Source organism: Lynx rufus, unplaced genomic scaffold (genome assembly GCF_022079265.1).
Source record: "Lynx rufus isolate CCGP_SWC_20201006 ecotype Redwood Valley unplaced genomic scaffold, mLynRuf1.p SCAF_9, whole genome shotgun sequence".
Lineage (NCBI taxonomy): Eukaryota > Metazoa > Chordata > Mammalia > Carnivora > Felidae > Lynx > Lynx rufus.
The window spans coordinates 88073474-88087405 of record NW_025814897.1 but is presented as its reverse complement, the minus strand read 5'-3'; the positions used below and the strand labels follow the sequence as shown (position 1 = coordinate 88087405).

Genomic DNA, 13932 nt, shown 5'->3' with positions numbered 1-13932 from the left:
AGTATTACTGGCACTTTCCATGGGGGCACTTTCACCGCAGGAGTCAGATTTTTGAAAGATGCTGAGGGATGGAATTCTGCCGCCAGCAGATGGAGAGGAGACTCAGACCAGCGTGGTCCCTCCCAACCACCCCCCCCCCCCCACCTCCGGGATTAGCTGCCCCTGGCACTGCTCAGGCGTACCCAGCCCGTGCGGTCCCTGCTCGCACAGCACCAGGCTCCTCTCTGGAGCGCGGACGCAGTCACAAACCCGCAGCCAGCAAGCAGAGCCGCGCTGTCCGTGGCAGCCCCGCGCACGGTGTCTGAGGACCTGGGACCTCGAACCCCGGACGGGCGCGAAAGCCACTCGGGACGCTGGCATTTCTGTATGTGCTTATCTCACGTTCTTGTCTTTTCTTTCTTCCTTGAGCGGCCTGCTGGTTACTTTCAGTCTTAGTTAACCAAAAGGGAAACGCCGAAGGGGGGAAGCCCTGAAGAACGATTTAGAGGCAACCCAGCCGCCTCTGTAAGGAGAGGTGTTCACTGAGCGACTCTGCCTGTCCCCGACGCTGGCCCCTTTAAGAAGCAAGTCAGTCCTGATGCTGCTGCTGTTTGTATTGCTAATCCCCAGGAGCCCCGTTAAAAAAAAGGGGGGGGGGGACCGGGCAGCTGTCTCTTTAAATGTGATTTCCTTCTATTGTATTTGAATCGTGATCAGGAAAAAGGAAATGAAACCAGAGACAGAGGGAAGCTGAGCGAAAATAGACCTTCCCGAGAGAGGAGGGAGCCCGGGGAGAGAGGCACGGTCCCCTCCCCGCCCCCAGGCCGCCGCCCCCTCCCAGCCCTCGGCGGCGAGCCGCGCGCCGCGACCCGGGCCATAGGTGCGAGGGACTCGGGGCGGCCGGGCGGGCGCGCACGATCCCCGCGGGCGGCGCGGAGCCGGCGACAGCGCGCAAGCCGAGCCGGACCTGGCGGTGGCGGTGGCGGCGGCGGCGGCGGCGGTGGCGGCGGCGGCGGCGGGACCGGGATGGAAGGTTAAGTCCTGAGCAGCAGCAGCAGCAGCAGCTGCAGCCGCTGGGGCCAGGCTGCGCGCCCCGGTCCCCGCCTCGGCCGCGGCGCGCCGGCAGCCCGGTGATTCGCTCTCTCTCTTTGGCGTTTGAAGGGAGCGCGGTGACTGTCCTTGAGCGCGGAGGGGCGAGCTCGCCGCCGGAGCGCCGGAGCAAGAGGAGGTGCAGGAGCGGCGGCGGCGGCGGCGCCCGAGCACCCGAGGGGGTCCGAGCCCCGGCAGCCGGCCAGCCCCGCGCCACAAAGGGAGCGCCCCCGCCGCTTGGCACGCCACCTCCCTCCCCAATGTCCTCAGCCATCGAGAGGAAGAGCCTGGACCCGTCTGAGTAAGTGTGGCTCCCCTGCCCCTGCCACCCACGATGACCACGGCCTCGCGCCCCAGGGCTGCAGGGTGGCGCGGGCGGCGGGCGAGGTTTCAGGTGCGCGCCCGCAGCGTGCCCTTGGCTCCCTTCGCCTGGAGCAGGGCTCCCCCTTCCTCGCGGGTGGCTCGGGGGGCACTGGGAGAGGGGCTGGGCCACCAGCGGCAGGGAGAGGGGGTCGGCCTGGCACCTCTGCGGGCCCTTCTCGGCTACCCGGGACGCACCTCAAAGCCACCGCGGGCCAGAAAGTTTACACCGGAGCAGGCACAAGGGGAGATTGGAGGTGCGCAGGTGCAGTCCCGAGAGCGTGCCGGGCTTGGTTCTACTTCCTTCTCCCCCCTCGCTTTCTCGGTCCCCATTCTCTTTGTCCATTTGATCCTGGAAAGGGGGACATTCCAAGCAGAGGCCTCCCGAGTCCCCGACGGCCCCCTTTGCGGTGCGCAGGTGGAGCGGCTGCCAGTAGCGCCAGGGACCCGCGGGCGAGGAGGTCCGAGCGTCCACCTAGCAGCTCTCTCCGGCCACCAGAGACTTTCGAGCCCCTAAATCCGGAGTTAATTGGAGTACATGTATTTCCCTCTCCCTTGGGGTCCACTGATGGGGAGGCCTGTGAACCTCAAAAGTTAGTGCACCATTTTGTGTATAGGTGAACTCTGGGGAGCGGTGTCTCATAGCATTTTTCACGGGCTCCAAAGGGTTTGGGGTCAGGGAGCCAGAGCTCCAATGAGCATTTGCCACATTTGTTTTCAGAGCCTCGTCCTGGTTTGGAACGTTCCCCTATTCCCAACCTATACCTCCAAACCATTCTTTAGCGTTAACAAGGGGAGAAAGGGTTGTTTGAGATATCATTTTCCCGTCAGCGCAAATGCCCTTTTAAGATTCATTAGCTGTCTGGTATTGAGAATTTTTATTCCTTTGAAGTCCCCATCTAATCCTTTGAAGGGATTTGTTACACAGACCAAAGGAGCTGGTTAATGACTTGTCCATTTGTGCTTTTAAGACGCATTTGTCTTCTCTTTTCTTTTCTTTTCCTGCTTTAAAGGAACTGTGCTTTCCTGATTGAAGTCTCCCCCTCCCCCAGTTTCAGCCGGCTATGGTGTTTATGTACGTGGGTTTTATCCTCGTTACCAGCATAAACACTCAGCATGCTCTTATAAAATACAGGAAGTACCATGATCCAGTGAGAATATAAACATCACTGTTGAGTCTTGAAGGCTCTCACACCAGTTCTACAAGGGGCTAGGTTGGTTCTAAGGAAAACACAGCTTCCATAAATAAGTTCTCGGGAGAAAAATAACATTCATTTTTAAAAGAACCTATCTATGCAGATGCAGGGTTTACAGGGTGGTCTGTACCACCCCCCCCTTTTTTTTAATCAATCTGGAATGACAACTTAGCCCTGAGTTTTCAGAGTCTGAGCAAGACCACAGTAATACAATAAGAGTGAATGGGATGAATTGGTGCCTAATGCCTTTTCGATCAACAGAATTTAGCCACTAATCCTTTTATTGGAAGATAAAGCTGGAAGTTTCAGTTCCCTGAAGGTTTGCCCTTTTCAAAGTTTGTGCTTTTTCACTGTGATTACTTACTCAAAGCCAACGTGGGCCTTGACTATCAGCATCTCCAATTTACAGATAGAAGCTTGCCTAGGCATTTGCAAATGAAACATTTAGACAGAAAGCCAGCCAGGATTCACCAATGGATAGATTTCCTCTACCAGGCATTGGGTGGCCCCTACCGCTTACCTGTGAGTAACAAGAGCAGATCATTTTAATTCCAGGCAACTTTGCACCAGAAAGGTGAAAGTTCTCCTCTTTCACAGTTGGTTGGCAGCATCAGCATCAGGGCATCCAGCGTGGTCGAGGTTCCACGAGTGTTTCTGGAAGCCCGAGTAAGACCATGGGCGGTGGGAAGAGAGGACATGTGCTTCTGAGCTGACACATGTGAAATGCTGGGGATATTATCTTTCAGAAGGGAGAATGGCAGTCCTTATGTATAACCTGTGGAAACAAAGAAAAGCAAGTCAAGCCTCAGTGAATTTTTACAACTCTTTAAAGTCTTCAGTTTAAGAAAAAAACTGACTTGGGTTTCACATTTTCTTATTCTAAGAAGGGATCATCTTATGAAGGACCCTTACACTTGGTCTATAAGGCATGGACTTGGTTTCAGTATTCCTAAATATTCACAGGGAGGTGACCACTTTAAAGAGGCACCTGGAGGGGCGCCTGGGTGGCGCAGTCGGTTAAGCGTCCGACTTCAGCCAGGTCACGATCTCGCGGTCTGGGAGTTCGAGCCCCGCGTCAGGCTCTGGGCTGATGGCTCAGAGCCTGGAGCCTGTTTCCGATTCTGTGTCTCCCTCTCTCTCTGCCCCTCCCCCGTTCATGCTCTGTCTCTCTCTGTCCCAAAAATAAAATAAACGTTGAAAAAAAAAATTTAAAAAAAAAAAAATAAAGAGGCACCTGGAGTTGTCAGCGTGCGTGCGTTACAACACTGATCACCTGAGTCTCATCGTCCCTAAGTATAATTGGTGCTGAGCTCTATGGGCACAGACCAATCAGGGCACAAGGTTACCTGGCAAATTAGTGTCAGCCAGAAATAGGAGAAAGATTTATACCCTCAAGGTATGGAGGAGGAAACTCCCTTTGGGAATTGCACAATCGGAAGCCAGTCCATTTTTTAAAGCATAATAGATTAAAAAAAAAAAAAAGATTTGCCTTTGAGTAAGGTTCAAAAGAGTGCTTGTTAATTGTTACAAATCAACAGGTATTAGGTTTTTCCTGTATCCCATTCGGTGCTGGAAATGTTTCTTTCCACTCTTATTTTCTTTTGGCAAATAAAATTATTTATTTTAAAATGTAAAACTGGAGTATTCAGATTCCAGGGAAGCAAAGTGAACTCGAGACACTGTCTCACCTTTTAAGGAGGGAACACATATCACACAGGCTCACTGTTAGCAAGCCTGGATGGAGATTTCAGAATCTGTTTAATTGCCGTCTACTCTTGAAAATAATCATTGCCCCTTCCTCATTTTCTTTCCTAAATCAGCTTTATCCAAATCAGTTTTGCTGTTGTAAAAATTTTCACATGCAGAAAGATCTATTTAATGGCCTTTATAAGTCTAACAATGGCCTTAATACCTGGGATTTTTCTCCAAGGGTTCATTCAGTAATAAAGATGAGATGTGGAATTTCTGTAAAATATATATATACATATATGTATATATATATTTTAATGATAATGAGAATTCCTATTATATCCTGATGGCATTTTTATTTGGGAAACAAAACAACCTAAGATAATTTTTTTTATCACTTTCTTTTTTCTTCCTCACTTCTGCTCTTTGTGCGGTTGGGAAGGGCTTGGGTTAGGATGGCAGGTCCATTCAACAGGGAATTTGTAGAGCTTTAGCCCTCTGGGTAGTGGGCTGTCCCTGAAGCAAGTAACTCTTTTAGCCTGGAGTGCCTCCCCTGAGGTTTGGCAGTGCCCTTGAGTCTAGGCATGGGAGGAGGAAAAGAAGGAGAAATGCCAAGATACAGGGGAGAGTAGGAGGGGAGAGTGGAAAAAAGAAAAAGACAGCAGAGAGGCCCAGAAAGTGCTGGGCGGCAGGCAGGGGCCACAACCCCGCCCCCCCTCCCCCGAGGGGTGTACCTCTTGGTGCCCTGCATTTACTTCTATAGCATGGAGGGGGAGAGACCTAGCTCCCTCCAGGCCTGATTCAGGCTAACGGGGCCTCTCGGCAGTTCAGCCTCAGGATGTGGAGCCCCGTCCTTTCTCCTGATGTCACCAACAGGCACCTAACTGTCCAGTTCGGCCCAGAGCAGTTCCTGACTCCCGGTGCTTGTCATGTGGTTGTCCCTAATGCTTGGTCTTCTCTCCAGGGAGCCAGTGGATGAAGTGCTGCAGATCCCCCCATCCCTGCTGACATGCGGCGGCTGCCAGCAGAACATTGGGGACCGCTACTTCCTGAAGGCCATCGACCAGTACTGGCACGAGGACTGTCTGAGCTGCGACCTCTGCGGGTGCCGGCTGGGCGAGGTGGGGCGGCGCCTCTACTACAAGCTGGGCCGGAAGCTCTGCCGAAGGGACTATCTCAGGTACGCTATGTCCACGCCTGGGGCCCAGAGCAGGGAGGGGACAGTCCACAGACCATCTGAGTGTAGGTCCACCTCTTCCACTCAGGCCAGAGGCTGAGCCTAGCTGCCCTGTGCAGAGAAGTAGTTGGCATCTCCTCCTGCTGGAGGAGCATATTCTCAGGGACGCATTCCTCTGTGCTAAAATACTAGTTTTTTAAAGGTGAGAGAATGATAAACATGAAATGCTGAATAGAAGTCCCCTGAATAGAAGTCCCCTGGGGCATGGTGGGGCACAAGGACTGGGGAGGGGTACGCATGTCGGGCCGGAGAATCCAGGAGTGCTGGAGTTGACCAGTTTGAGGGTAGGTTCTTAGGAGCTCATTGAATGCTTCAAAACATATATCTGGGTTGTAAATAATTTTTTGTAGGACCCCAATATTATATGATGAGACATTTCAAAGCTCCAAGCTTTTTTTTTTTTTTTTAAGTTTATTTATTTTGAGAGAGAGGGAGACAGAGAATCCCAATCAGGCTCTACACTGTCAGCACAGAGCCCCACGCGGGGCTCCAACCCACCAACCGTGAGATCATGACCTGAGCTGAAATTAAAGAGTCGGACGCTTAACTGAGCCACCCAGGCGCCCGGGAAAGCTCCAAGCTTTTGACTGTGACAGGGCAAAAGCTCTGAAGTCAGCTGTAGGTGTGAGTCCCAACAACACAGCGTTCTAGCTGTGTGACCTCGGGCAAGCTACTTACCCTTCCCCAGCCTTGATCTCCTCATCTATAGAAATGGGGATAATAGCCGCACCTACTTCCAAGGACGCGGCGAGGATTAGATGGGGTCATACGTGTAAAGTTCTTGGCGTGGTGCGTGAACGTCAAACAGATGTTAGCTGCTCTTGCAACCAACCCTCATGACAGGATCATCGAGTCTTTTCCTACCTAATGAACAAGAGATGGGAGAATGGAAGGAAAAATAGGAACTCTAGGACACCCACTGAGACAGGAGCTAAGGACATCTCTGATGCTCCGGGTCACGCTGTTGGCCATGTGAGTTTCCCAGCACTCAACGAGTGCCTTGGTTCGGAATGTTCTAGCATTTCCAATTTCATATTAGCTGCCGTGCAGGTAACTCTGTGCCCTCTACTGTCAGATCTGTTCAACTGTATAGCTGTCAGTTTTTTGCCATCTTCCTGGGGCACAGGGTCTGTGGAGCATGCAGCCGTAATACATTAGGACCACCCAACCCAGGGAAGCTTGTTTAGACTCCAGTGCCCTTGGCGGCCAGGCTACCTCTGCCTCCCAAACCTGCCCTCAGAGCATTTTTACATTAAAAAAAAAAAAAAATGCAGGCAATTCCACGGTGAAGGAAGCTTATCTGTTTACCCAGACTGATAGAATAAGTGCCTTTTTCCCCCCTAAATTCTCCAATAAAGTCCTTGCAAACTTGGTGGTTCAGAGAAAATAAGTAGAGTTTTCAATGATCATGATTATAATTGTGGTCCATTTTTTAAGTTACAAGAAAATGGAACTGGGATAAACAGAGACCTGATTTTGCTGGCTACCAGTTTGCCAAAAGTCAGTGCAGAAAGCAGACGGGTAAATGATCCCCATTGGGCCCCCTGACTATATCCCTGTCAAATCATTTGAATCTTATTAAACAGTGCAGATAGAGTAAGGTCAAAAGAGCCCCAGCCTCTCCCTATCTCTGTGGTTTTATATAACATTCAAGAATAAACCCAGTGCTGCCTGGGCTTGTTAATCTTTTGCATTTTTAAAAAGAAGAGGGAAAAAAAAATTGTCTGGGAGAACCCAATGTTAATTAACTTGTGTCTTGGTGACACGAAATAATTCTTCTCCCTGCTACATTCCTAGGCAACATGTTAATTAACTCTGTGTTAGTGCAGGCGGTTCCAGCCATCCTTTAATATTTATATTATTGTTATTAAAATGGGCAGGAGAAAGCTTAAGACATTGACACCTCTTGACAGAGGAGAAAAACCGTCTTTGGCTTCAGGAATGGTCCTTTAGCCATGGACTTGCTTACTTGCATTCTTAACATATCTGGCAGTCTTTTAAAGAGGCAAGTTGGGGTGGGGTGACTCTCTGGGGGTTCCGTGATGGGGTTCAGTCTTCCTCCTGCGCCCCCCCCACCCCGCCCCAGGAGAACTGCTCCTCTTGAGGATTTCCCACAGCTGACTTGCCTGTTACAGTCCTTTTCAGACATTTAGCTTCAAATATTTATGAGATCTCCAGTGCCGACCTAAACCCTGATGCTGCTGTGTTATGTTGCTGGGAGGGAACCTAATCGTAGCTGTTAATGTCAGTGCCGGGCCCAGATTCCCTCGGATCCCTTTCTACCAACTTTTGTGTGCAGTGCACCCCACTCCACAGTGGTTTCACTTGCAACAGCCAACAGTACCTCTGTTAGAGCCAGAAGTGTGCCCACTGCCCCCCAGACCCCCAGCGGACCTTGACGTTAACCAATGACTGGTACTGCAGGAGCACCAAAGCCTTGCAGCCTTGCCTGGAGCCGGCAGACCTGGAGACATACCCCAGAGTCCCCGTGCCATTGGCCCAGAGCGCCCCCCTCTTCCCCCCCCCCCAGGGACTTTGCTGGAGATTACAACTTTGCTTGTCTGCCTCCCCTTCTATCTGGCTTCCCTTGCTGCCTTACCAGTTTCCCCTGAGAATACATCCTTAATAATTCCCCTCCTCGGGGTCTGCTTCAGGGATATCCAGCCTAAGGCACCGGTTCTTGAGGTGAATGCTCAAATTAGATGTCAAGTCCTGGTTTATTTTTCCTATTAGTGGAATCTCAGAATACCAGAGCTGGAAGGGGCTGCAGAAACCTTTTCTCCCAGTTCCCTTGCTTTTACAGCTTGAGACACAGAAGCCAGAAGAGAGGATGTCATTTGCTCCAGGGCACCTAGCTAGTTAGACCTGAGCTTGCTTCCCAAATATTAGTCCTTTGTCCTTCCCCTCATTAACTGCCTGATGTGTATTGTAATTTACCCCCAACTTCCCTTTAATAAATGCTCTCCTTCCTTAAGGGTCACACACCCCAGGCGTTGGCTTCATTCCACGCACACTGTTTTGTGAGTCGTCTATCCCTGCTCAGTCCCAAACTCAACTTACTGAATAGTCAGAAAACCAGAACTGTCTTTCCACTCTGTGACCTCCAAGGTGGCAGTTTCCTACAGCTCCACCATCTGCTACGTTGGGATAAAATGTTCTTCCCCCTATAATGAGTTTGCTCCCACGTGGTGCCTTGAAAACACTTAGAGAGCCTCAAATGCAAAGCAGGATTCAGGGGGAAACTAGCCGGGCCCTGGCTCTAACTCTCAGCCCTTTACCCACAGACCGCGTCTTCTTGATTCCGTTAATTCTGTCCAAATGTTTCAAAATTTGTCAATTGCTCCTGTCTTCCCCATAGCCTCTCAGAATGCACCAATTGATTCTCTGCTATTCTGAAGTTAATACGAACTTCCAGTAAGAAGCATTTGCCTAAAACTGTCCAAAATGTTTTATGTGGAAAGGACCCGCTAACATGCCATGTTAGCAGGCACACGTGAAAATGATCTCCTGTAGCAGGACTGCGCCATTGGGAATACACCTGACGTGTTAAAACATAACCAATATTGGCTTAGCCTTTGACCGTTGGTGCTTTGACAATGCTCAGTTTGATCCTTCTCATAATGAGGTAGATGCTGTGGTCACTGCCATTTCAGAAGCTCAGGGAGTCTGAGGTCCCACTGAGGCCACTCAGTGCTCTGCGCTGTAGTCTTGGACTGAATCTGGGTCTTCTGATTCCAGTACTTGCGCTATTCCACTCTCACAGGCTGATTGCAAAACCTCAGCCTGCATCAGAATCACCTGGAAGTGCTCCGTAACCAGACTGCTAGGCCTCATCCCCAGAGTGTCTCAATCAGGAGGCTTGAGAATGTGCATTTGTAGCAAGTTCCCATTTCTAGCAAGTTCCCATTTCTAGCAAATGCTGCTGGCCCCAGGACCACAGCTTAAGAACCACTGCACTGAGCTCCACCATGTTGCCTCTCCCACCTTGACATTGAATATTGCTCGAAATAAGTGATTGATTGAGACTTAGGGGAGTCTTGATTTCAGCGTCGGAAGAAAAGTTTCTCCACAGATTCACACCAATGGAGCAGCGAGGACCTTGAAGTAAGCTCTGCCATTCAATGTGGAAAGATGCCGCTTATCTCCCAGATTGTTGAGGCACGGTTAACTGTGCTGAGTGTCTTCTATCCAACTCTCACTGTCTCCCAGAAGCCGGGGCCCCAACGAACAGTCATGCAGAGGTGGCCATTTTAGTTTATGGAGGAGTTTGAGACCAGCCCTCCCCATGGGTGGAATCAGTGGCTGTTGACATGAGAGAATCTGAGAGCCTCAGAAAGATGCCCATTTCATTGCATTCCTGGTCAGGTCCCTCTCAAAAGGTCCCCAGGGGTTTACTCCAGCTCTTCTTCTAAAATGAAAGTTCCCCTGGGAAGGGACACACAGTACTGCCTAACATCTTAACTTAAATCACTTCAGCTAGGCACTTCTCCACAGAAGAGGGGCCTGGGGCAGCCTGGACCGGTGGCCACAGAGAGGGAGAGCTCAGAAAAGGGGCAGGTTATGCCAAACACAAATGCCATGGGTTGCAGCCTCATGCCACAGTCCCTCCTTCCCTCTAGGAAAGGCACTGTGAGCCTCCCTGGACCCACCTTGTCCTTTCTTCCTGACCTGTTGGAAATTGAGCCTCCTGTATGGAACCCATCCTCAAACCCTTTCTTCCAATATTGTCTCTGCCACCGTCTTCTTAGCTTTTCTTTCTGTTTTTTCCCCTAGGCTTTTTGGCCAAGATGGTCTCTGTGCATCCTGTGACAAGCGGATCCGTGCCTATGAGATGACGATGCGAGTGAAAGACAAAGTGTATCACCTGGAATGTTTCAAATGCGCCGCCTGTCAGAAGCACTTCTGTGTGGGCGACAGATACCTCCTCATCAACTCCGACATAGTGTGTGAACAGGACATCTACGAATGGACTAAGATCAATGGAATGATCTAGGCCCGAGTCCCCCAGCATTTCTGAGGGGTGTTTCACTGAAGTCACTGTCTCCGTAGGGTCTTCACTCTTGGGCACTCTGGGGATTGGAGGGTGGGATGAGGCATTTCTTAGGGGATGGTGGACCCTCTCTGGGCACCAAGCCACAGCATCCAAGTGACATAATACAAGGGACAAGACTTAACTATGACAGGATGATCAGCCTTTAGGGAGAGCTTATGGACAGTGGCCACCGCCTATGCATAGTCACTGATAAGATTAGTAAAGGAAAGGAGTGTTGGGCAGGCAGGCGCGTGCCATCATCCTAGAACTTCACACTTACGGAGAGGGACGTGTGCAAAGGACCTTGACCCTTGACAATTAGAGATGTGCAATTGATTTCTTTTCTTCCTGGCTTTTATGACAGCCCTGCTCCAATCACTGTCCTCCACACAAGGGAAGGACAGAGAGGAGAGTGGCCATCCTTTCTTCTTGGCCACCTTCCCAAGGCCTTAAGCTTTGGACCCAAGGGAAACTGTGTGGAGACACATTTCAGTTGAGAATGGAAACTGCAACTTTTAACCAAACAATTATTTAAAGCAATGCTAATGAATCACCGTTTTTAGACACCCTGGTTTTGAGGTGAGGAGTTCCACAGATTGTTTCTATACGAATGTAAATCTAAAAACAAAAGTTGTTCAACTATTTTATTATCTTAGATTATATCAAAGTATTTGCTGTGTGTAGTTAAAAAAAAAAACTCTGCAGACAATAAAAATGACAGACTAAAATGAAGTGTTGTTTACTTGATTATGACTTAGAATTTGGGTTGGCAGGAAAATGACTTTTTATACTGTAAAGGAGAAGTAAATAAGCAATTTACTTTTAGGTCAGATAAAAACTTCCCATTTATTGCTAGGGTTTATATGAGGCAGGCACGTTTCTGTATTACTAGCAATTATATAACAGGTCATCATGTAGCTCAGAGGGATGTAGAATAATTAAATTGTTATTGTAAAATGAGCATTTCACTTCAGCATTGTATAGAATGAACGGAAGGCAAGATCATTGCCTTTGGGAAACCTGTAACCTAGAAAGGACACAAATACATAAAACAGATTCCCTTTGGGAGAGAAGGTAATTACCTAGCTTGAAATGTGGCAAAGATGCTGAGCTTGACACTTCGATTTTCCAAGACGTGTGTCTCAGGGTATTTTATGACAAGTGGTTAAGAGGACCCTTACTTTGAGGATTTAAAGCAGGCCATCTTGCCTTCTGCCTTTGCCTTCCACCCTCTGCAGGCCGCCACGAACTGACTCAGAGCGCCACCTGCTGGCCATCACCTCTCTGCTCGCTAGTTCAAATCCATCCTAGTGAGAGACAAACCTAGGTGGATATACTTCTCGGTTGTTTCATAAAAATATTGGCAAGCACCAAGAAGTCTTAATGTGTTTAATTATCAAGACATCAGAAATCTGCATCTAATGCCATAGTTAATTAACTGTGGCATTCCTGTTAAGGTTTGTTTGTTTTTTCTTCTAGAGGAGAAATAAGTAATGGCTCTTGGTATATAAAATGCTAGGGCAGTTAGGAAATTTGACTGCTTTAAGGTGGCCTATTTAAAGGAAGTCTAATTAGGGGAGTCTGGGTGGCCCAGTCGGTTAAGTAGCCAACTTTGGCTCAGGTCATGATCTCACAGTTTTGGGTTCGAGTCCCACATCAGGCTCTGTGCTGATAGCTCAGAGGCTGGAGCCTGCTTCTGTTTCCTGTGTCTCCCTCCCTCTCCGCCCCTTCCCTGCTCACACACTCTCTTTTTCTCTCAAAAATAAACATTAAGAAAAATTTTTTAATAAAAAAGGGAAGTCTGGTTATATTGCATTGCAACTCAGGTGGGGATAACTTGCTGCCAGTGAAGGGAATGTTTGTTCTAAATCAATAGAAGGAATGTGGTTCTTGAATTGTGGTCCCTGAACCAGCAGTATCAGCATCGCTTGAAATGAAGTGATTTACTAAAAATTTTTTTAATTAAAAGATTAAACTTCACTAAAAGTTATGTATTAAAAATGGAGGTTCATGAGTTCTACCCCAGACAGAGTGAATCAGAAACTCGAAATGGGGTTAAGCAATCTGTGCTTTAACAAGCCCTGAAGATGATTTTGACTCACGCTCAGGTTTGAAAATGACTGTTCTCAAACATTCCAGAGTTAGGCAGATCATGTGCTCTTAGGTTGTTAATAGTTAATATTTGACATAAAGGTTAAACAGTAGCTTTCCCACATGTGGACAAGCACTGTCTACTCATGGCCCCTAACCTGAAAAGTTATGCATAATTTTGTCACTCGGCTAACAGTTGTGATCTATCAGATCAATCACAATGCAATCTACCATTTTTAACCATATCAACATTAATTATAATGATTATATATATAATATATATATTAGCTATGTAACTATCTTGTGGGTGGCATTAGGGCAAAGTAAAAATGATTCTTGCTTTGTAGTATGAGCTTTATTCTTAATCCCCATTGTAGGACAACACAAGTTTCAAAAACTCAGCCAATAGCTTTGCCATCCTCAATAAAGCAATCATGAATATTTTCCATGTGTCAATGGTTCCATCTTGCACAATGGTGAATGCACAGGTAGAGTCTTTGTGGCAAGTTACCCCAAGGGCCCAAATGTCTAACCCACAATGGACTTAAGAGAAAAAAACAAAAACACATAAAGGGACTTCATGAGGGACCAGCTTCTACCTGTGGCCCTTGCCTGAGTGTGTCACCTGTGTGCCCTAGACCCAGACTTAGGAGAAACAGACACCTGCTCCCTTCCCTGGTCTATGACTTAATTCAGCAGTTTGCTGGAACATTTTGCTTCCTTTTATCTCATTAATGTCTTGTATCCTGAACCAGCTTCATTTTATTGTTGTCTCTAATAGAACCACTGCTTCTCAGGAGTATTGGATTCCTGCAAAGTTAAAATAGAGCCGTGGCTAGGAACTTTAGCATAGGAAGACTTGGATTTGAATTGCAGTGACATGACTTTATTTACTTAACAAACACTTACATACCACTTACCATGTGCCAGGCACTATTCTAGGTGCTTTACAAATATTAACTCTTAATCCACATAACAGCCCTATGTGGCAGTTTCTATTTATTATCATCCACATTTTACTGCCAGGGAAACTGAAGCACAGACAAGTGTAGTAACTTGCCTACAGTCCTACAGGTAATAAATGACATAAGTAAGCTGTCACTGAGGACTTTCGCCCTGTGTTCCGCTGCCTCTTTCTCAGGCTCACCTCTCTGAACCTCAAGTTTCTCATCTGCAAAATAAGGAAAATTAATACCTTTCTCCCCAGGCTATTCAAAAATATTTGAATTCGGTCTAGCCAGAAATGTAACCAAAGCATA

The 13932-nt window shown here is 48.2% G+C and overlaps 1 protein-coding gene across 1 annotated transcript; it reads left to right on the top strand.

The window, feature by feature from the left end:
- Positions 1 to 977: 977 nt before the first annotated feature.
- LMO2 (LIM domain only 2) lies at positions 978 to 11314 on the top strand. The gene is made up of 4 exons (XM_047071002.1): positions 978 to 1012; positions 1141 to 1369; positions 5278 to 5493; positions 10324 to 11314. The coding sequence occupies exons 1-4, from the start codon at positions 1006 to 1008 to the stop codon at positions 10541 to 10543; spliced, it is 672 nt and encodes a 223-aa protein (XP_046926958.1). The 5' UTR covers positions 978 to 1005; the 3' UTR covers positions 10544 to 11314.
- Positions 11315 to 13932: the final 2618 nt, after the last annotated feature.

Excerpts from the sequence above, each read along its gene's own strand:
- LMO2 (XM_047071002.1), top strand. Across the intron at positions 1,370-5,277 it reads AAGAGCCTGGACCCGTCTGA|GGAGCCAGTGGATGAAGTGC; the intron begins GTAAGTGTGGCT and ends TCTTCTCTCCAG. Across the intron at positions 5,494-10,323 it reads TGCCGAAGGGACTATCTCAG|GCTTTTTGGCCAAGATGGTC; the intron begins GTACGCTATGTC and ends TTTTTCCCCTAG.